At 40.8% G+C, this 23,757-nt stretch overlaps 1 protein-coding gene across 2 annotated transcripts in view; it reads right to left on the bottom strand.

The window, feature by feature from the left end:
* Positions 1-23,757, bottom strand: part of TMEM131 (transmembrane protein 131) — a 277,433-nt gene that overhangs the window by 222,583 nt on the left and 31,093 nt on the right. The window contains exons 2-5 of one of the 2 annotated variants that reach the window (XM_082356108.1): positions 23,619-23,742; positions 8,819-9,002; positions 7,277-7,430; positions 6,968-7,176 (exon numbers count right to left, since the gene is read on the bottom strand). In XM_082356108.1, the coding sequence (XP_082212234.1) occupies positions 6,968-7,052 (85 nt within the window). In that variant the 5' untranslated portion in view covers positions 7,053-7,176; positions 7,277-7,430; positions 8,819-9,002; positions 23,619-23,742. Of the gene's footprint in view, positions 1-6,967; positions 7,177-7,276; positions 7,431-8,818; positions 9,298-23,618; positions 23,743-23,757 lie in introns of those variants that run through there. The other variant, XM_082356109.1, reaches the window with a different exon arrangement.

The raw sequence follows: 23,757 nt of genomic DNA, 5'->3' as shown, positions 1-23,757 counted from the left end.
ATTTAGGTCTTTAATCCATTTTAAGTTTATTTTGTGTATGGTGTTAGGGAGTGTTCTAATTTCATTCTTTTACATGTAGCTGTCCAGTTTTCCCAGCACCACTTATTGAAGAGACTGTCTTTTCTCCATTGTGTATCCTTGCCTCCTTTATCAAAGATAAGGTGACCATAGGTGCATGGGTTTATCTCTGGGCTTTCTATCCTGTTCCATTGATCTATATTTCTGTTTTTGTGCCAGTACCATATTGTCTTGATTACTGTAACTTTGTAGTATAGTCTGAAGTCAGGTAGTCTCATTCTTTCAGCTCCATTTTTTTCCCCTCAAGATTGCTTTGGTTATTCGGGGTCTTTTGTGTCTCCATACAAATTTTAACATTTTTTGTTCTAGTTCTGTAAAAAAATGCCACTGGTAATTTGATAGGGATTGCATTGAATCTGTAGATTGCTTTGGGTAGTATAGTCATTTGCACAGTATTGATTCTTCCGGGCTTCCCTGGTGGCGCAGTGGTTGAGAATCTGCCTGCCAATGCAGGGGACACGGGTTCGAGCCCTGGTGTGGGAAGATCCCACATGCCACAGAGCAACTAGGCCCGTGAGCCACAACTACTGAGCCTGCGCGTCTGGAGCCTGTGCTCTGCAACAAGAGAGGCCGCGATAGTGAGAGGCCCGCACATCGCGATGAAGAGTGGCCCCTGCTTGCCACAACTAGAGAAAGCCCTCGCACAGAAACGAAGACCCAACACAGCCAAAAATAAATAGTAAATAAATTAAAAAATATATATATATTGATTCTTCCAATCCAAGAACATGGTATATCTCTCCATCTGTTTGTGTCATCTTTGATTTCTTTCATCAGTGTCTTATAGTTTTCTGAGTACAGGTCTTTTACCTCCTTAGGTAGGTTTATTCCTAAGTATTTTATTCATTTTGTTGCAATGGTGAATGGGAGTGTTTTGTTAATTTCTCTTTCTGATCTTCCGTTGTTTGTCTTTAGGAATGCAAAAGATTTCTGTGCATTAATTTTGTATCCTGCAACTTCACCAAATTCATTGATTAGCTCTAGTAGTTTTCTGGTGGCATCTTTAGGATTCTCTGTGTATAGTATCATGTAATCTGCAAACAGTGACAGTTTTACTTCTTCTCTTCCAATTTGTATTCCTTTTATTTCTTTTTCTTCTCTGATTGCCATGGCTAGGATTCCAAAACTATGTTGAATAATAGTGGTGATAGTGGACATCCTTGTCTTGTTCCTGATCTTAGGGGAAATGGTTTCAGTTTTTCACCATTGAGAATGATGTTTGCTGTGGGTTTGTCATATATGGCCTTTATTATGTTGAGGTAGGTAACCTCTACGCCCACTTTCTGGAGAGTTTTTATCATAAATGGGTATTGAATTTTTTCAAAAGTTTTTCTGCATCTATTGAGATGATCATATGGTTTTTATTCTTCAGTTTGTTAATATGGTGTATCACATTGATTGATTTGCATATAGTGAAGAATCCTTGCATCCCTGGGATAAATCCCACTTGATCATGGTATATGATCCTTTTAATGTGTTGTTGGATTCTGTTTGCTACTATTTTGTTGAGGATTTTTGCATCTATATTCATCAGTGATATTGGTCTTTAATTTTCCTTTTTTTGTAGTATCTTTGTCTGGTTTTGGTATCAGGGTGATGGTGGCCTCATAGAATGAGTTTGGGAGTGTTCCTTCCTCTGCAATTTTTTGGAAGAGTTTGAGAAGGGTGGGTGTTAGCTCTTCCCTAAATGTTTGATAGAATTCACCTGTGAAGCCATCTGGTCCTGGACTTTTGTTTGTTGGAAGATTTTTAATCACAGTTTCAATCTCAGTGCTTGTGATTGGTCTGTTCATATTTTCTATTTCTTCCTGGTTCAGTCCTGGATGTTATACCTTTCTAAGAATTTGTCCATTTCTTCCAGGTTGTCCATTTTATTGGCATAGAGTTGCTTGTAGTAGTCTTTTATGATGTTTTGTATTTCTGCGGTGTCCATTTTAACTTCTTTTTCATTTCTATTTTTATTGATCTGAGTCCTCTCCCTCTTTTTCTTGATGAGTCTGGGCAAAGGTGTATCAATTTTGTTTATCTTCTCAAAGAAGCAGCGTTTAGTTTTACTGATCTTTGCTATTGTTTTCTTTGTTTCTATTTCATTTATTTCTGCTCTGATCTTTATGATTTCTTTCCTTCTACTAATTTTGGGTTTTGTTTGTTCTTCTTTCTCTAGTTCCTTTAGGTGTAAGGTTAGATTGTTTATTTGAGATTTTTCTTGTCTCTTGAGGTAGGATTGTATTGCTATAAACTTCCCTCTTAGAACGGTTTTTGCTGCATCCCATAGGTTTTGGATCATTGTGTTTTCATTGTCATTTGTCTCTAGGTATTTTTTGATTTCCTCTTTGATTTCTTCAGTGATCTCTTGGTTATTTAGTAACGTATTGTTTAGCCTCCATGTGTTTGTGTTTTTTACGTTTTTTTCCCCGAAATTGATTTCTAATCTCATAGTGTTGTGGTTGCAAAAGATGCTTGATATGTTTTCAATTTTCTTAAATTTTCCAAGGCTTGATTTGTGACCCAAGATGTGATCTATCCTGGAGAATGTTCTGTGTGCACTTGAGAAGAAAGTATAATCTGCTGTTTTCGGGTGGAATGTCCTATAAATATCAGTTAAATCTGGTCTATTGTGTCATTTAAAGCTTGTGTTTCCTTATTAATTTTCTGTCTGGATGATCTGTCCGTCGGTGTAAGTGAGGTGTTAAAGTCCCCCACTATTATTGTGTTACTGTCAATTTCCTCTTTTATGGCTGTTAGCATTAGCGTTATGTATTGAGGTGCTCCTATGTTGGGTGCATATATATTTGTAACTGTTATATCTTCTTCTTGGATTGATCCCTTGATCATTATGTAGTATCCTTCCTTGTCTCTTGTAAAAGTCTTTATTTTAAAGTCTATTTTATCTGATATGTGTATTGCTACTCCAGCTTTCTTTTGATTTCCATTTGCATGGACTATCTTTTTCCATCCCCAAACCTCAACACATTTAAAAGATTTTAAATTATACAAAGTAAGTTCTTTGAAGATAATGGAATCAAGGTAGGAATCAATAACAGAAAGTCAATTGGAGAATCTATAAACACTTGGATATAAAACAACAGAGTTCTAAATTATCCATGGGTTAAAGAGGAAGTCTCAATGGAAAAAGGTCCATGTAACCAAATGAAAATAAAATACAAGTTATCAATATTTGCAGGATGCATCTAAAGCAGTGCTGAGGGAAAAAAATAATGAAAGACCAGAAATCAATGAAATTAAGTAATATCAGCAAAAATGGCAAAGTAAGGATAGGCAAAACTTTATAAAAGCAAAAAATGGCAAACTTTTCAGAATCAATGTTTTTCAGAACTTTGGAAATTAACCAAAGACTTTTAGCAATCCAGAAGTAGTGTTTATTTATTTATTTTTTTAAAAGGCTGAATTAGAGTAAGAACAATGGTTTTTCTGGGATTTTAACTTGCCCTATTTCCATTTCCCCTCCTCCCCGCCCAGCTCTGTGGCAGCCTTGAAAATCAAGTGCCCAGAATCATGGTGATAATGGTTTTAAATTAGCTATTTTAAATATGTTCATAGAACTAAAGGAAACCTGTTAAAGAACTAAAGGAAAGTATGACAATGATGTCTCACCAAATACAGAATATTAATAGATAGAAATTATGAAAAAATATAGAAATGTGTAGTAATTGAAATGAAAATTCACTAGAAGGGCTCAACAAATTTGAGCAGGCAGAAGGAAGAATCAGTGAACTTGAAAATGGGCCAAGGGCTTCCCTGGTGGCACAGTGGTTAAGAATCTGCCTGCCAATGCAGGGGACACGGGTTTGAGCCCTGGTCTGGGAAGATCCCACATGCCGCGGAGCGACTAAGCCCGTGAGCCACAACTACTGAGCCCAGCGCATCTGGAGCCTGTGCTCCACAACGGGAGAGGCCACGACGGTGAGAGGCCCACGCACCGTGATGAAGAGTGGCCCCCGCTCGCCGCAACTGGAGAAAGCCCTCGCACAGAAACGAAGACCCAACACAGCCAAAAATAAAAATATAAATAAATAGATTAATTAAAAAAAAAAAAAGAAAATGGGCCAAATTAAATTATCTATTCTGAAGAAGAGAAAGAAAAAAAAGTGAACAAAAATGAACAGAGACTCCCTGAATCTTCTGGAGTCCCAGAAGAAGAGGAGAAAGAGAAAGGAGCAGAAAAAATATATTAAGAAACCATGGCTCAAAACTTTCCAAATTTGATGAAAAATAATCTACACATCCAAGAAACTCAATGCACTTCAAGCAGGATAAACTTAAAAACATCCACACCTAGAAATATCAAATATCAAACCAAACTATTGATAGCTAAAGACAAAAAGTGAATCTTGAAAACAGGAAGAAAGAAGCAATTCATCATAAACATGAAATCCTCAGTAAGATCAATTGATTTCTCGTCAGAAACCACAGGGCCAGAAGGCCGTAGGATGAAATAGTCAAAGGTTCTGAAAGAAAAAGACTGTTGACCAAGAGTTCTGTATCCAGCAAACTGTCTTTCTAAAGAGTTTTGAAAAAAGAAGGTGAAATTAAGACATAACTAGATAAACAAAAACAGAAAATTCATCACTAGCAAACCTGCCTACAGGAAGTCCTTCAGACAGAAATAAAAGACACTAAACAGTTACTTGGTCCATCTGAAGAAATAAAGAGCTTCAGTAAAGTTTAGTAAACTGTAGTCAGAATGAGCTAAGGAGAAGCCTGAAAGATGCTAATCTATCTTTAACACTCTTTTGCTATCACAGTCTCTGTCTTTTTAACCTTCTAGAAGAGACGTTCTCCCAGGTGAAGGAAGGGCTGGGGGGAGCAGCTGGGGAGAGGAAAAAACCCAGTGTTGCCTCACTTGCTGGTATCCCAAAGTTGACTATAAACTCCTTGAGGGCAGGACCTGGGCCCGAAATACCTTTCAGACTTAACACCCTGGAGCGCTAAGTATGTGCCTGGTATGTTTCCAAGTTAACTGTGAAGCCTCAGCAACCTCAGAGATAGCGTTATTATCATCCCTACTTTACAGATAAGGAAAATAAGGCCCAGAAAAGCATTCAAAAAATCAAAGCCAACTTACATTGGAATGCTGTTATCAAAGCAAATTTAGAAATGAAAAAATTGCACAATGAATGTTGAAGCTTTGTTATACACTAAGACAAACTGACTAGTTGGCCTTATTCCCACTTTAAACATTTTTTTATTATTCCTTTGTATCATTTTCAGTGAATTTATTTAGTCACCTAAGGGCACGTCTAAACTTTCTGTCAGGTGTGACAAGTGATGCTGTAATCCTGACGTGGATTGAAAGGTGCACATTAGTTATAATTGGCGGTTTGTATTTTAAAATAAAATGTTACAGAGTATGTAGAAAAATGGTTAATCAAAGACATTAGGAACTAAAAAACAACGAAACAAAACCCAAAACAGAAATAAGTAGCGCACCAATCAGGAAATGGGAAGTCTTTCTAAGATTGCATATGGACTGAAGTGTGTGTGTGTGTGTGTGTGTGTGTGTGTGTGTGTGTGCGCGCGCGCGCGCGCGCATGGTCTGCCCCTGTTCCATGTGGTGCAGTGATAATTAAATGAATGGTGAGCGTTCCTAGAGTTCCTTGTTGCTGAAGCACTCACCTCTCACCCAGGGCCTCTCGCATACACAGTCCCCCTGAGAACCCTACCCGGAACCTCACACATTCCCAAGCTAGTTCTGACTCCAACTGCCTTTCAAGCAGCATGTTCAGAGTCAAGGTCTGTGTTAGTTTCTCAAGGCTGCCGTAACAGCGCACCACAAAACCAGGTGGCTTAGAACAACAGAAATTTATTGTCTCATAGTTCTTGAGGCTAGAAGTCCAAAAGCAAGGTGTTGGCAGGGCCATGCTCCCTCTGTAACCTGTAGGGGAAGGACCCTTCCTAAACCTCTTGCCAGCTTCTGGTGGTTTGCTGACAATCTTTGGCACTCATTAAAATTATGAGTGCATGACTCCAATCCTGTCTTCACGTGACCCTCTTTCCTCTGTGTGTGTTTGCCCCTGAGTCCAAATTTCTCCTTTTCGTAAGGACATCAGTCATATTGGAATAGGGCCCACCCTCATGATCTCATTTTAACTTGATTACATCTGCAAAGACCCTATTTTCCAGTAAGGTCACTTTCTGAGCTGCTGGGGGTTAGGACTTGAATTGTGTTTTGGGGGGACACAATCCAATCCATAGCAGGGTGTTAGGTCACAGATCTGAGTTATATGTTCTTGCTTCTTGCACTTATGGAACTGGGAGGGCTCCGTGGTGCTGCCTTCTTCAAAATCACCTCCATCTTCGGACAAATGTTTGGTCAGGCACTTCCTGGGGAAGCCTGCCCAGGACCCAGCTACTGTGATATCAAGTGCCTTAGATGCCAGATGTCAGCGCGGGCAGGGACTCCTCCATGTGAGTAAAGCAGCTGACAGCTCATCAAGGATGGAGACAACCCAGAAGCCCTCTGGGTTCATCTTACTAGTTGCCCTTACTTTCCCTTCACTCTAAGGGCTTTCTATTTTTATCCTGCTGTGCTCTATGTTTGTTCTTACAATCCTCCTTAACTCTTTTGGGGATGAAATAAAGTATAAAAATAAATAAATGGCAATTCCCTGCCACGGTTTGATGGCTTAATTAAATAGCAGCCCAAGGGCACGCTGTGATTTCCAGGGCCTCAGTGTCGCCATGACAACCCCAGGGCACCACCGCTTCCACTTGGCCCTTCCCCAGCCTCTCATACTAACTCCAGCTCGTTCTCACCCTCAGCCCAGCCGCCACCCTTCTGAGACGCCATCTCTGAGCAACAGACAGGACCACGAGGCTCTCCATGTGTTCTCACAGAATCCTGGGCTCCCTGTCTTGCTGCACTCACCTCTTGGCTTTCTGGTCGCATGTTTAGTTCTGTCTCTCTCAAGGACAGGGACCATATCTCCTTCAGCATTTATTCCCACCAGCATCGAATTCAGAATCTTGCCTTCAGGCAGTCGTCATAGCCGTAGCTGGAAGACCATAGCGGTTCTGATCCCCGATGGCCTGCCTCTGGAGCTGCCATCACAGGTCACCAGATGTACCTATTTCGATCTAAAATTAAAATTGAATTTAAATTAACTGAAATTAAAAATTCAGTTCTTCCATTCCATTAGCCACATTTCAAGTGTTTCATGGGCCACCTATGACTAACCTGGGACAGCACAGCTCTAGAACATTTCCATCATCACCGAAAGTTCTACTGGACAATGCTGGCCTAAGAGGATTGTGAAACCAGTGCCAGGATACTCTTGGTGTTTGTCCATTGCACTCCTAGCCCGTCAGAGCTATGCCAACTCGTTTTAGCCCTGGGAACAAAAGAGAAAATGTAAGCAGTGTAGCCCTCCGTTAGTATCAGGAGCTAATGCCCCTCAATAAAGAGAGGAACATAAGTGACATGACACATCCCCTCGTCAATGCCTAAACAAGCCTGGGCATTTCTGCCTCTGTGCTTTTGCACTTGTTATTTCTCTGCCTGGAATGCCCGCCCTAACAAGAACTCCTGACGTCTTCAGGTGTAAGCACACATGCCTTCACACGCATAAATCCTTCCTCTCCCACCCCTCCCCCTCAGTTGTGTGTATGCGTGTGTGTGTGTGTGTGTAAAATCTTTCTTCTCACAGTCTATCCCATGTATTATTATGCAGTGGCATCAGAATCTATGAGCAGATTATGTTCTGTAATTGGCACAGAAGGCAAAATCAAGTACAACAAAAACTGCCCTTGAAATTCTCTTAAATCTGCCATAGAGCACCCACGCTGGGTTTCATTTCTGTAACCCCATCCAGAAACCCTCAGGGACACCCAAGTGTAAGTGCTACTGGGTTAGACGAGGAAGGAAGAAGCAGAAGGAAGTGCATAAGCAGACATGTAGACATCTAAAGCACCCACCCTTTGAGAGCACCCCCGGCGGAGAAGAGGGGCATTCAGGATGGTCGCTGAGAGACTGCAGCGTTTCCTCCAGTGGTTCTCAGAGTATGCTCCCTGGGGCCAGCAGTATCAGCATCACCTGGGAACTTGTTAGAAATGCAAATTCTCAGGCTCCATCCCCCACCAGGACCAACTTGATCAGAAACTCTGACATCAACCTGAGTTCTAACAAACTCTCCAGGTGATTCCGTTACGTGTTTAATTTGAGAACCCCTGGTTTACTCCCTCTGGCTTTAACATTTAGCCTCTATAGTTTAGTATAGATTTGTGTATTTGTTTGCTGTGAGATCACGATGCTATTGTGAGGTTGAAACAAGATAATAACTGTGAGACATGGAGAACAGACTTGTGGTTGCCAAGGGAGAGGAGGGGTGGGGGAAGGATGGATTGGGAATTTGGGATTAGCAGATGCAAATTATTATATATAGAATGGATAAACAACAAGGACCTACTGTATAGCACAGGGAATTATATTCAATACCCTGTAATAAATCCTAATGGAAAAGAATATGAAAAAGAAAATATATATATATACGTATAATTCAATCACTGTGCTGTACAGCAGAAACTAACACGACATTGTAAATGAACTATACTTCAGTAAAATAATTTTTTTTAAAAAAGATAGTAACTGTGAAAGCATCCAGCTCAGGGCCTAGCTTGTAGTAGGCCCTCAACACATTTTTGTTGGATTGTAACCTGCCCAATCTGTTGCATTCTTTGAATAGAACCATTTGAGGAGCTGGAGAAGAGTTTGGCCACCTGCCTGTGTCTTTCCCAGATGGGTGTTTCCACTGAATGGTGTCATTCCCGCTCCTGTGGACGCTGGTCTCATCTCAGAGGAATTAGGGGAGAGAGTTAGGTTTGAAAGTCTTCTCAGAACTTAAGGGCATTAAAGTTGTACCACACATTCTCCAGGGCTTTCTCACTCCTCCTCACGATGGAAGGTTCTGTGTGAAGAAAGATGAGGTCATTACTGTGGAGGAGGAGGGGCAGGAGCACCGATAGGGTTAGGGTTAGGGTTACGGTTACGTTCAGGTTTAGATAGAACACCTGACTTGTTAGCACTGTTTGTTCTAAGGGCTTTCCCTGTACCCAGCAGTCCTCACAATAACCTATGAGGAGGGCACAGACATTGTTCCCACCTCATACAGGAAGAAACGGGAGCACAGAGGGGTTCTATAACTCAGGCACTCTTAGCCAGCTGGTATGAGGTAGAGTCGTGATTTGAACTCAGTCTGGCTCCAGATTCTGAGCTCTAACTACCACCCTCTGCTACCTCTCATACAGGGTCAGGTGAACCTTTTTTTTTTCTTCTCTTGGCCACACCATGCAGCATGCGGGATCTTAGTTCCCTGACCAGGCATGGAACCAGTGCCCCCTGCATTGGGAGTGCGGAGTCTTAACAACTGGACCACCAGGGAAGTCCTAGGGTCAGGTGAACTTTAAAGAGATGTTAGATGGGACAATAAGGAGCATATTCATGTCCAGCCATGAGGAAAAGGTTAACTAAATTCTGTGGGATTCATAAAATGGCATGCACATGGCCATTAAGTATGCAGCTATGGGGTTTACTTGATCACATAGAAAGATGCTTTATATCTAAAAAAGTGTATACACACCTTAATTTTACACACACATGCACATACATTCAAGAAAAGTATGTATGTATAGAAAAAAGACCAGAGGATCACTATAACGGTTTCCTAGATTTGCTAAAACAAGTTACCTCCAACTTGGTGGTTTATAACATCGGAAACGTATTCTTTCACAGTTTTGGAGGCTAGAAGCCTGAAAGCAAGGTATCAGCAGGGCAATGCTCTCTCTGAAGGCTCTAGGGAGGATCCTTCCTTGTCTCCCCCAGTTTCTGGTGGTCGTTAGCAATCCTTGGTGATCCTTGGTTTGTAGATGCATCAAACCAATCTCTATCTCCATCTTGATGTGGCCTTCTCTGCTGTGTGTATGTCTGTTTTTTCCTCATGTAAGGACACTAGTCACTGGCTTAGGGCCCACTCTGATCCAGTATGACTTCATCTTAATTTAATTACATCTGCAAAGACTATTTCCAAATAAGGTCACACTCTAAGGTTCCAGATGAATGTGAATTTTGGAGGGACACTGTTCAACCTAGTATAGTCTGCCCTCTGGCATCTAAAAAATTCAAGTCTGTTCCATATGCAAAATACACTCATCCCATCCTAAGATTCCCAAGGTCTTGAACTGTTCCCATATCAACTTTAAGTCTCAAATCTCATCAAAAAGTCCCAAATCTCATCTTCTAAAACCTCTAAATCTATGAGTAAGACCTGGGGCAAAATTCCTCTATCTGTAGACCTGTGAAGACGAGAAAACAAGTTATCTTCTTCCTAAATACAGTGAGGGAACAAGCATAGGATAGGCAAAGAGCATGCCCACTGCACCACTGCCCCAAACTCCACAGCTGCTGCCATCTGACACTTGCTATGCAAAATGCCAGGGACAAGACAGGAACACCTCCACCAGCTGTCCCAGAAGAACCAAATGCTTCCACTGCTGCTTTCCAGTTGATGCCAATCCCTGTGCGTGGTTGATCATCTCCCACTGCTCACTTGTGTTCCAATTCTCCTGTCGATACGTCTGATGAAAGGAACTTAAGTCCCACGCTTTCTGGCTGTTTTTGTGCTAGAGGTTGACTGAGGTTGTGCTGAGTGAGTCAATTGGAAACACTGACTACATGATATTATTTGAGGCACAGAAGTTCATGACAGTTTGTGAATTGCACAATTTTGCTATAATGAAGTGCTTTCCCTTAGCTTGTAAATGCTTTTTGTCCTGAATTTTCAACGTATCTATAATAAAGATTACGACCCTGCTTTTTTTTTTCTTTCTTTCTTTCTTTACCTTTGCCTGCCTGGCCTTTGCACATTTAAAAAAATTTAACCTTCCTGAGCAATTTGTTCTGGGTATATTTCTTACATAGAGTTGTATGTATTTCCATATATTAGAACTGTGGGCTTTTTTGGTGATCTGATACTGTTTTCCTTTTTTATAGGTGAGCCTGTTTATATTTATTAATTTAACTAACACCCTTGGTCTCAATTCTGTCATATTTTATGTTACGCTTTTGTTTTGATTGCTTCTTTTGAAATCTTTCACCATATTGTCTGACTTCGTGTGTTTGTGTGTGTGTATGTGTTTTCTGGTAATTAGAAAATTTATATTTTGTTCTAGCGGTAAACTTTTTTATTGAAGTGTCAGGTTGTGATCAAGTTTATGCTGGCCTCAACTTTTTGTCTTTTCTCTGGACAAGTTAGTGTAATATTGATCCTATTGTTATTTGCAGAAATTTCCCATTGAAGTCATCAGAGCTTGGAATTTTCTTTGTGAAAGGAGTTTTAATTATATGTTCAATTTTATTTAACAAATAAAGGACTATTTATATTTTCCATTCTTTTTTTTAAACGTCTTTATTGGAGTATAATTGCTTTACAATGGTGTATTCGTTTCTGCTGTATAACAAAGTGAATCAGCTATACATATACATACATCCCCATATCTCCTCCCTCTTGCGTCTCCCTCCCACCCACCCTATCCCACCCCTCTAGGTGGACACAAAGCACCGAGCTGATGTCCTTGTGCGATGAGGTTTCTTCCCACTAGCTATCTATTTTACATTTGGTAGTGTATATGTGTCCATGCCACTCTCTCACTTCATCCCAGCTTACCCTTCCCCCTCCCCATATCCTCAAGTCCATTCTCTATGTCTCTGCATCTTTATTCCTGTCCTGCTCCTAGGTTCTTCAGAACCTTTTTTTTTTTTAGATTCCATATATATGTGTTAGCATACGGTATTTGTTTTTCTCTTTCTGACTTACTTCACTCTGTATGAGTCTCTAGGTCCATCCACCTCACCACAAATAACTCAGTTTCATTTCTTTTTTATGGCTGAGTAATATTCCATTATATATATGTGCCACATCTTCTTTACCCATTCATCTGTCAATGGACACTTAGGTTGCTTCCATGTCCTGGCTATTGTATATACAGCTGCAGTGAACATTGTGGTACATGACTCTTTTTGAATTATGGTTTTCTCAGGGTATAGGCCCAGTAGTGGGATTGCTGGGTCATATGGTAGTTCTATTTTTAGTTTTTTGAGGAACTTCCATAATGTTCTCCATAGTAGCTGTATCAATTTACATTCCCACCAACAGTGCAAGAGCATTCCCCTTTCTCCACACCCTCTCCAGCATTTATTGTTTGTAGATTTTTTGATGATGGCCATTCTGACTGGTGTGAGGTGATACCTCATTGTAGTTTTGATTTGCATTTCTCTAATGATTAGTGATGTTGAGCATCCTTTCATGTGTTTGTTGTGCTAAGCAATCTGTATATCTTCTTTGGAGAAATGTCTGTTTAGGTTTTCTGCCCATTTTTGGATTGGGTTGTTTGTATTTCTGATATTGAGCTGCATGAGCTGCTTATATATTTTGGAGATTAATCCTTTGTCAGTTGCTTCATTTGCAAATAGTTTTGCCCATTCTGAGGGTTGTCTTTTCATCTTATTTATGGTTTCTTTTGCTGTGCAAAAGCTTTTAAGTTTCATTAGGTCCCATTTATTTATTTTTGTTTTTATTTCCATTACTCTAGGAGGTGGGTCAAAAAAGATCTTGCTGTGATTTATGTCAAAGAGTGTTCTTCCTATACTTTCCTCTAAGAGTTTTATAGTGTCTGGTCTTACATTTAGGTCTTTAATCCATTTTGAGTTTATTTTTGTGTATGGTGTTAAGGAGTGTTCTGATTTCATTCTTTTCCATCTAGCTGTCCAGTTTTCCCAGCACTACTTATTGAAGAGACTGTCTTTCCTCCATTGTATATTCTTGCCTCCTTTATCAAAGACATGGTGACCATAGGTGCATGGGTTTATCTCTGGACTTTCTATCCTGTTCCATTGACCTATATTTCTGTTTTTGTGCCAGTACCATACTGTCTTGATTACTGTAGCTTTGTAGTATAGTCTGAAGTCAGAGAGCCTGATTCCTCCAGCTCCGTTTTTCTTTTTCAAGATTGCTTTGGCTACTCGGGGTCTTTTGTGTTTCCATTCAAATTGTGAAATTTTTTGTACCAGTTCTGTGAAAAATGCCATTGGTAGTTTGACAGGGATTGCATTGAATCTGTAGATTGCTTTGGGTAATATAGTCATTTTCACAATGTTGATGCTTCCAATCTGAGAACATGGTATATCTCTCCATCTGTTTCTATCACCTTTGATTTCTTTCATCAGTGTCTTATAGTTTTCTGCATACAGGTCTTTTGTCTCCTTAGGTAGGTTTATTCCTAGGTGTTTTTTTTTTTTTCTTGCAGTGGTAAATGGGAGTGTTTCCTTAATTTCTACTTCAGATTTTTCATCATTAGTGTATAGGAATACAAGAAGTTTCTGTGCATTAATTTTGTATCCTGTTATTTTACCTGTATCCTGTTATTTTTAGATTCATTGATTAGTTCTAGTAGTTTTCTGGTAGCATATTAGGATACTCTACGTATAGTATCATGTCATCTGCAAACAGTGACAGTTTTACTTCTTCTTTTCCGATTTGGATTCCTTTTATTTCTTTTTTGTCTCTGAATGCTGTGGCCAAAACTTCCAAAACTATGTTGAATAATACTGGTGAAAGTGGGCAACCTTGTCTTGTTCCTGATCTTAGTGGAAATGGTTTCAGTTTTTCACCATTGAGAACTATGTTGGCTGTGGGTTTGTCATATATGGCCTTTATTATGTTGAGGTAAGTTCCCTCTATGCCTACTTTCTGGAGGGTTTTTATCATAAATGGGGTTGAATTTTTTTGAAAGCTTTTTCTCAAGGTGATCATATGGTTTTTCTCCTTCAATTTGTTAATATGGTTTATCACGTTGATTGATTTGCATATATTGAAAAATCCTTGCATTCCTGGGATAAACCCCACTTGATCAGGGTGTATGAACCTTTTAATGTGTTTGCTAGTATTTTGTTGAGGATTTTTGTATCTATGTTCATCAATGATATTGGCCTGTAGTTTTCTTTTTTTGTGACATCTTTGTCTGGTTTTGGTGTCGGGGTGATGGTGGCCTCGTAGGTTGAATTTCAGCGTGTTCCTCTCTCTGCTGTATTTTGGAAGAGTTTGAGAAGGATAGGTGTTAGCTCTTCTATAAATGTTTGATAGAATTCGCCTGTGAAGCCATCTGGTTCTTGGCTTTCGTTTGTTGGAAGATTTTTAATTACAGTCTCAATTTCAGTGCTTGTGATTGGTCTGTTTATATTTTCTATTTCTTCCTGGTTCAGTCTCGAAAGGTTGTGCGTGTCTACAAATTTGTCCATTTCTTCCAGGTTGTCCATTTTATTGGCATATAGTTGTTTGTAGTAATCTCTCATGATCCTTTGTATTTCTGCAGTGTCAGTTGTTACTTCTCTTTTTTCATTTCTAATTCTATTGATTTGAGTCTTCTCCCTTTTTTTCTTGATGAGTCTGGCGAATGGTTTACCAATTTTGTCTATCCTCTCAAAGAACCACCTTTTAGTTTTATTGATCTTTGCTATTGTTTCCTTCATTTCTTTTTCATTTATTTCTGATCTGATCTTAATGTTTTCTTTCCTTCTGCTAACTTTGAGGTTTCTTGGTTCTTCTTTCTCTAATTGCTCTAGGTGTAAGGTTAGGCTGTTTATTTGAGATGTCTCTTGTTTCTTGAGGTTGCATTGTATTGCTATAAACTTCCCTCTTAGAACTGCTTTTGTTGCATCCCATAGGTTTTTTGTCGTCGTGTTTTCATTGTTATTTGTTTCTAGGTATTTTTTGATTTACTCTTTGATTTCTTCAGTGATCTCTTGGTTACTTAGTAGTGTATTGTTTAGCCTCCATGTGTTTGTATTTTTTACAGATCTTTCCCTGTAATTGATATCTAGTCTCATAGTGTTGTTGTCAGAAAAGATACTTGATACGATTTCAATTTTCTTAAATTTACCAAGGTTCGATTTGTGACCCAAGATATGATCTAGCCTGGAGAATGTTCCATGAGCACTTGAGAAGAAAGTGTATTCTGTTGTTTTTGGATGGAATGTCCTATAAATAGCAATTAATTCCATCATGTTTAATGTGTCATTTAAAGCTTGTGTTCCCTTATTTATTTTCATTTTGGATGATCTGTCCATTGGTGAAAGTGGGGTGTTAAAGTCCCCTACTATGATTGTGTTACTGTCAATTTCCCCTTTTACGGCTGTTAGCATTTGCCTTATATATTGAGGTGCTCCTATGTTGGGTGCATAAATATTTACAATTGCTATATCTTCTTCTTGAATTGATCCCTTGATCATTATGTAGTGTCCTTCTTTGTCTCTTGTAATAGTCTTTATTTTAAAGTCTATTTTGTCTGATATGAGGATTGCTACTCCAGCTTTCTTTTGATTTCCATTTGCATGGAATATCTTTTTCCATCCCCTCACTTTCAGTCTCTATGTGTCCCTAGGTCTGAAGTGGGTCTCTTGTAGACAGCATATGTATGGGTCTTGCTTTTGTATCCATTCAGCCAGTCTATGTCTTTTGGTTGGAGCATTTAGTCCATTTACATTTAAGGTAGTTATCGATTGTATGTTCCTATTACCATTTCCTTAACTGTTTTGGGTTTGTTATTGTAAGTCTTTTCCTTCTCTTGTGTTTCCTGCCTAGAGAACTTCCTTTAGCATTTGTTGTAAAGCTGGTTTGGTGGTGCTGAATTCTCTTAGCTTTTGCTTGTCTGTAAAGGTTTTAATTTTTCCATTGAATCTGAATGAGATCCTTGCTGGGTAGAGTAATCTTGGTAGTAGGTTTTTCCCTTTCATCACTTTAAATATGTCCTGCCACTCCCTTCTGGCTTGCAGTTTCTGCTGAAAGATTAGGTGTTAACCTTATGGGGATTCCCTTGTATGTTATTTGCTGTTTCTCCCTTGTTGCTTTTAATATTTTTTCTTTGTATTTAATTTTTTATAGTTTAATTAATGTGTGTCTTGGCATGTTTCTCCTTGGATTTATCCTGTATGGGACTCTCTGTGCTTCCTGGATTTGACTATTTCCTTACCCATATTAGGTAAGTTTTGAACTATAATCTCTTCAAATATTTTCTCAGTCCCTTTTTTTTTTCCTCTTCTTCTGGGACCCCTATAATTCGAATGTTGGTGCGTTTAATGTTGCCCCTGAGGTCTCTGAGATTGTCCTCAATTCTTTTCATTCTTTTTTTTTTATTCTGCTCTGCAGTAGTTATCTCCACTATTTTATCTTCCAGGTCACTTATCCGTCTTTCTGCCTCAGTTATTCTGCTACTGATTCCTTCTAGAGAATTTTTAATTTCATTTATTGTGTCATTCATCATTGTTTGTTTGCTCTTTAGCTCTTCTAGGTCCTTGTTAAACGTTTGTTTTATTTTCTCCATTCTATTTCCAAGATTTTGGATCATCTTTACTATCATTACTCTGAATTCTTTTTCAGGTAGACTGCCTATTTCCTCTTCATTTGTTTGGTCTGGTGGGTTTTTACCTTGCTCCTTCATCTGCTGTGTATTTCTCTGTCTTCTCATTTTGCTTAACTTATTGTGTTTGGGATCTCTGTTTCGCAGGCTGTAGGTTCGTAGTTCCTGTTGTTTTTGGTGTCTGCTCCCAGTGGGTAAGGTTGATCCAGTGGGTTATGTAGGGTTCTTGGTGGAGGGGACTGGTGCCTGTGTTCTGGTGGATGAGGCTGGATCTTGTCTTTCTGGTGAGCAGGACTGCATCCGGTGGTGTGTTTTGGGGTGTCTGTGAACTTATTATGATTTTAGGCAGCCTCTCTGCTAATGGGTGGGTTTGTGTTCCTGTCTTGCTAGTTGTTTGGCATAGGGTGTCCACCACTGTAGCTTGCTGGTCGTTGAGTGTAGCTGGGTCTTAGCGTTGAGATGGAGATCTCTGGGAGAGCTTTCGTCATTTGATATTACGTGGGGCTGGGAGGTGTCTGGTGGACCAATGTCCTGAACTCGGCTCTCCTACCTCAGAGGCTCAGGCCTCACACCCAGCCACAGCACCAAGACCCTGTCAGTCACAAAGCTCAGAAGACAAGGGAGTAAAAAGAGAAAGAAAGAAAGAAAATAAATAAGTAAATAAAATAAAGTTTTTAAAATAGAAAAAAATTATTGAAAATAAAAAAGTAATAAAGAAAAAAGAAAGAGAGAAAGAAGAGAGCAACCAAACCAAAAAACAAATCCACGAATGATAACAAGCGTTAAAAACTATACTAAAAAACAAAACAAAACAAAAAACAGACAGTCAGAACCCTAAGACAAATGGCAAAAGCAAAGCTATACATACAAAATCACACAAAGCATACACATACACACTCACAAAAGGAGAAAAAAGAGAAAAAAATATATATATATATAAATTAAAAAAGGAAGAGAGCAACCAAATCAATAAACAAATCTACCAATGATAATAAGCCCTAAATACTAAACTAGGATAAACATAAAACCAGAAACAACTTTGATGCAGAAAGGAAACCCCAAGTCTACAGTTGCTCCCAAAGTCCACCGCCTCAATTTTGGGATGATTCATTGTCTATTCATGCGTTCCACAGATGCAGGGTGCATCAAGTTATTATGGAAACTTAATCCACTGCTCCTGAGGCTGCTGGGAGAAATTTTCCTTTCTCTTCTTTGTTCGCACAGTTCCTGGGGTTCAGCTTTGGATTTGGCCCTGCCTCTGCATGTAGGTCACCTGAGGGTGTCTGTTCCCCGCCCAGACAAGACGGGGTTAAAGGAGCAGCTTATTAGGGGGCTCTGGCTCACTCAGGCCGGGGGGAGGGAGGGTTACGGAATGTGGGGCGAGCCTGTGGCGGCAGAGGCCAGCGTGATGTTGCAACAGCCTGAGGCATGCCGTGTGTTCTCCTGGGGAAGTTGTCTCTGGATCACGGGACCCTGGCAGTGGTGGGCTGCCCAGGCTCCTGGGCGGGGAGGTGTGGAGAGTGACCTGTGCTTGCACACAGGCTTCTTGGTGGCTGCAGCAGCAGCCTTAGCGTCTCATGCCCATCTCTGGGGTCTGCGCAGATAGCCGTGGCTCGTGCCTGTCTCTGGAGCTTGTTTAGGAGGTGCTCTGAATCCCCTCTCAATGGTCTCTTGCCTCTTTGTCAGTTCCAGACTTTTTCCCGGTCTCCCTCCCAGCTAGCTGTGGTGCACTAGCCCCCTTCAGGCTATGTTCACACATCCAACCCCAGTCCTCTCCCTGGGGTCTGACCTACGAGGCCGAAGCCTCAGCTCCCAGCCCCCAGCCACCCCGGCAGATGAGCAGACAAGCCTCTCGGGCTGGTGAGTGCTGGTCGGCACCGATCCTCTGTGTGGGAATCTCTCCGCTTTGCCCTCTGCACCCCTGTTGCTGTGCTCTCCTCCGTGGCTCTGAAGCTTCCCCCCCCACCGTCATGCCCCGCCTCCACCAGTGAAGAGCCTTCCTAGTGTGTGGAAACTTTTCCTCCTTCACAGCTCCCTCCCAGAGGTACAGGTCCCATCCCTATTCTTTTGTCTCTGTTTCTCCTTTTTTCCTTTGCCCTACCCAGGTACATGGGGAGTTTCTTGCCTTTTGGAAAGTCTGAGGTCTTCTGCCAGCGTTCAGTAGGTGTTCTGTAGGAGTTGTTCCACATGTAGATGTAGTTTTGATGTATTTGTGGGGAAGAAGGTGATCTCCACATCTTATTCCTCCACCGACTTGAAGGCGCCCCCTATATTTTCCATTCTTTCTGAGGCAATCTTGGAAAGTCTGTTTTTCAAGGAATTGTCCCTTTTCATCTAAATGTCTAAGTTTATTGGCATAAAGTTATTTTTAATATCTTTTCATTATCTCCTTAATGTCTACAGGGTCTATATTTTGGTGTTTTTATGCTTTCTTTCTATTTTTTTTTTTAATCTTTGGCCTTCAGCCTTTTTTTTTTTTTTTTCGGTTTTTGGTTTTTCTTTTTTAAGGTAAGAAGTGGATTTATTTAGAGATATACACATTCCATAGACAGAATGTGGGGCCTTTAGCCTTTTAATGACATGCCTAGGTGTGGTTTTCTTTGTACTTATCCTACTTGCATTCTTGTATCTATGACTTGATACCTTTCATCACTTTTGGAAAATTAATAACCAGATTCTCTGCAGCCACATCCTCTCTCTTCTCTCTTTCTGGGACTTGAATTCCATGTATGTCAGACTTCTTTTTTTTTTTTTTTACTATGTCCTGTATGTGTCTTACACTTATTTCTCCTATTCTTTGTTTTTCCTTTCAGAATTTCAACTGACTTATTTTTCAATTTCCTAATTCCCTCTTCTGTGTGTAATCTGCTGTTGTTCTTGTGGGGAAGGGTGATCTGATACAAACTACTCCATCACACTGGCAATATCTCTGAATCACTTAAAATTATTTGGTTATTTTAATTTCACTAGCTCGCTTTTCTCAATTCTCTCTTCCTTTTACCTTATTGTATTTTCCAGCTAAGCCCTCTTCTCTTGTGTGCCGCATCTGTTTGAGTCTTCATTTCTGTAGTGGTTTTGCTTTTTATTCCTCTGCTTGCCTATGCTCTGCTGACTCATATTCCGTCTTCCTCTGTGCCTTACCTTGTCTTTCCTGGACTCTTCAATATTGCTTTGTGCTCTTCCTTTTTTCTTTTTTCTTTTGGTTGCGTTGGGTCTTCGTTGCTGCGCATGGGCTTTCTCTAGTTGCGTCAAGCGGGGGCTACTCTTTGTTGTGGTGTGTGGGCTTCTCATTGTGATGGCTTCTGTTGTGGAGCATGGGCTCTAGGCATGCAGGCTTCAGTAGTTGTGGCACGTGGGCTCAGTAGTTGTGGTTCATGGGCTCTAGAGCACAGGCTCAGTAGTTGCGGCACACGGGCTTAGTTGCTCCGCGGCATGTGGGGTCTTCCCGGACCAGGGCTCAAACCCATGTCCCCTGCATTGGCAGGTGGATTCTTAACCACTGCGCCACCAGGGAAGCCCATGTGCTCTTCTTTTTTCATAAGCAAATACTTCACTCATTTTTTTCTAAAATTCCTGGAACAATGTTTAGTCAACTTTTCATCTGTTCTGTGGCAACAGCCTTTTTGGTAATTGTTTTTCACTGGCCACTTCCCCCCTGTTACTTTCATCTTTATCTTCATGTGCTATCTTTGTTTATATTCTGTGGCTTAAAAAAAATTAATACTCTTTTATAAAGAGATGGAGTCTGCCTGGAGGTTTAAATTGCAGAAGGGCTGGTGCCATTTCCCAGGGTAAACGCGGTTGAGTGTGAGAGTTCTTATTTCCTTTATCTCTCCTCAGTCAGATAAGACTGCTCACACCCTTCTGTGTCACTATCAGAATGCAAACGTGGCCCGTCTGTGTCCTTCCTCATCCAGTTGCACATTTCTTATTTGTCAAGACTTTAGATTTAACCACTCTACAGAATCTCCAGCCACAAACCTGTACTGTTCCCATTATTCCAAAAAGAGGCCATTGGTTTTGTCCCTTAGGGTGTGTCACTTACTTTGAGGAACCAGGCTTTCCTGCGTTTGAGTGACATTTCCAACAGTGGCTATCCTCTCTCATTATCTTCCCACGTGCCTGCTTGACCTTCACTGCACTTCATCTATTTTGGTTCAGGGTTACAGATGTCTCTTTATTTCTTTCAAGCTAGAGTTTTGTTCCTGTTTCTTATTCTCCTTCTTGCTTTTGGGTGATTTCTCAGAGAAGAGGGAAACTGCCCTCTTTATGCCACATTTTAAAACCAGAAGTCTCACCCTCAGGGAGTCTTTTGCATGCTACACTATTTTTAGTTTCAGTTCTGCATCACATATGATCTTTCAGAGTTGTATTAAACGGTGCTTAGGGAACTGAATTCAAGTTTAAATTCAATCTTGCCTGGTGTTACCAATGCAAATAACTCAATCAAAGAGACAATCAAATCATCAGAAACAGTCACACGTGGCTAAACTTGCATAGGTGCAGGCAGTGACAATCCCATCAGAGTATAATCCTCTGCCTGGAAGCTAGTAAAAAATTTGGAAAAAATGGTGTATAACATTTAAACTGGGCCTGAAGAATGGTTAGAATCCAACTGGCTGGTAAGGAAGGTGAGTCCCTTCTGTGGAGCAGCATCAGTTTTTGCAAAGGCTGAAATTTTCGCGTGGGTTTAGGAATCAAACAGCACACAGTCCAACTGGGAAGGAAAATAGAGTTCTAGAGCACATGGCACTTCTTTTTCTATTGAACAGGAAACCAATTCTTTAACTCAGAATGAAGCCTACCCCCAGCTGTCCAACACACCTTGTCTTCTCACTGTCCACAGAACAATGGCTGCATTCCACAGACTGTCATTCACAGCCCTTTACCCCATGACGACAAAACGAAACTGAAGGAATTGGGTTAAATGACCAGTCAAATCTCTTTCATTCTGTGGACAAAGAATGTCCCCTGCCATATCAGTAAGCAAAGGATGCTGCATCCGTCAAGCCATCAGCCACTGCAGCCGCCCCCCACTGTGCACCCTGAGGATGGAGAAAAGCCAGGATACTAGCCCTAGATAGCTAAGATGCATATAAAAGGAACGATTTCAAGGAGCCCAGACTCTTGCATCTACCCATACATAGAAAAGTGCTACATTCATTAACTTGAGATGTCTGGTTTTCTTTTTTTTTTAATTAATTAATTTAATTTATTTATTTTTGGCTGCATTGGGTCTGCATTGCTGCGCATGGGCTTTCTCTAGTTGCGGCGAGTGGGGCTACTCTTCATTGCGGTGCACGTGTTTCTCATTGTGGTGGCTCCTCTTGTTGCGGAGCATGGGCTCTAGGCACGTGGGCTTCAATAGTTGTGGCATGTGGGCTCAGTAGTTGTGGCTCGTGGGCTCTAGAGCACAGGCTCAGTAGTTGTGGTGCTCGGGCTTAGTTGCTCCGTAGTGTGTGGGATCTTCCCAGACCAGGGCTCGAACCCATGTTTCCTGCATTGGCAGGTGGATTCTTAACCACTGTGCCACCAGGGAAGTCCCTGGTTTTCTTTAATTAACAGTAATCTTTGGATGTTCTGACTACCTAGTTTTTGCTGCAAAACTCCTATATATCTTGGCTCCTCCCTTACCTCTTTGGAGCTGCCCCTCAGAGCTATCTGAGAGGTTGTCTTCCAGGCTTAAGTTCTCAGTTTTGTCCTCCTAATAAAACATAATTCTCAACTTTTAGATTGTGCATTTTCTTTTCCGTGGACATTGCTATGATTTGATAGCATTCTCCCCCCTCTTCCCCCTCCGTATATGACTGTGTGTTGCTCAGCAAGCATGCCTCACCCTTTCCCATATCTGTCCATTGCTCATGCTAATTTCTCCACTTGGAATTCTTTTCTTACTATCAACTCTGCTGATAAAAAAATCCTCTTATCCTTCAAAGCCCCACAGGCCTCTCCTGATTCCCCAACCAGATATGAACTTGCTTTCTACCTCTTGGACTGAATTTTTCACAATCTTTTCAGACCAGGTACCACTCCCCAGGGAGGCAAGGACTCCTGTGACACCTCAAGTCATCCCTCTGTCATTGGGAAAGTGTCTCCAAAACCAGCCTTCAAACTCTTGCTCTCATGTTTCCCTCTTTTATGACCTAGCCTTGGAAGTGAAACACCATCATTTCTGCCATATTGTCTTGGTCCCACAGACTAATCCTGATTTAATACGGGAACCATGCAAGGGCATGAATACCAGGAAACTGGGCTCAGTGGAGGCCACCCTGGAGGCTACCACACCTACTTACCTGGGGTTTGTCTTTGTGCAAGTCACTCATCTGTCTAGACCTTGTTCTCTCATTTATAAATAATAACACCTCTCAGGAATTTGTGGCGATTAAATGCTTATAAAGTGGTTTGAGCTGCTTCCCCCTCCCCGACCCCAGACAAACATTACCCAGGACTCTTCTAGGGAAGCCAGTTGCAGCCTCTCTCCCTGAAACGCTCCAACCCTCTGCTCTCCTCTCCTCCCCTCTTCATCCTCCTCCCTCCACACCAGGGGGAATATTTTCAAACCATTCCTCAAACCTCACTCCTCCCAAACATGATGTCTATGCTTCAGTCCTCCACATTCCCCTAAGGACCCAGGCTTTAGAATCTAAAAGTCAGGAAGAACCTTGCTAGTATTTTTTCCCCTATTCTATCATACATTTGACCATATCAGGGCTGATCATTTACTTGGAAGGAATTACCAGGAAAGTGAAAAAAGAAAAAAAAAATCTATATTTAAAAAATATATATATATGTGTGTATATATATATATTATATATTTTATATATATATATATTATATATAAAATATAATATATATATATATATATATATATAATTTAAGAAACCTTATTTTACCAGGGGGTTAAACAGAGGATAAAATACAATTTCAGAGGAGTGGCTCCTAACCCTGACTGGCTTCCTGGAGGAGGTGTGTTACCGAGTCCAAGCTCATACTGCTCACCTCACCACAGGCCAATAAATTGAGAAATGAGTTGTTGGGGCAAGGAATAGTGACTTTATTTGGAAAGCCAACAGACAGAGAAGATGGTGGACTCGTGTCCCAAAGAACCATCTTACCTGAGTTAGAGTTCAGGCTTCTTTTATACTAAAACGGGAGAGGGTGTGGTTGGTTATTGCAAACTTCTTGGCATCAGAATCCTTCCTTCTTGCAGCTGTCCACATAGGTCAGGTCACGATGTTCCTGTAAACCTCCAAC

This window comes from Balaenoptera borealis (assembly GCF_965194805.1).
Source record: "Balaenoptera borealis genome assembly, chromosome: 15".
Lineage (NCBI taxonomy): Eukaryota > Metazoa > Chordata > Mammalia > Artiodactyla > Balaenopteridae > Balaenoptera > Balaenoptera borealis.
The sequence above is the reverse complement of the archived record's forward strand: the minus strand, read 5'-3'. Positions and strand labels throughout refer to the sequence as shown.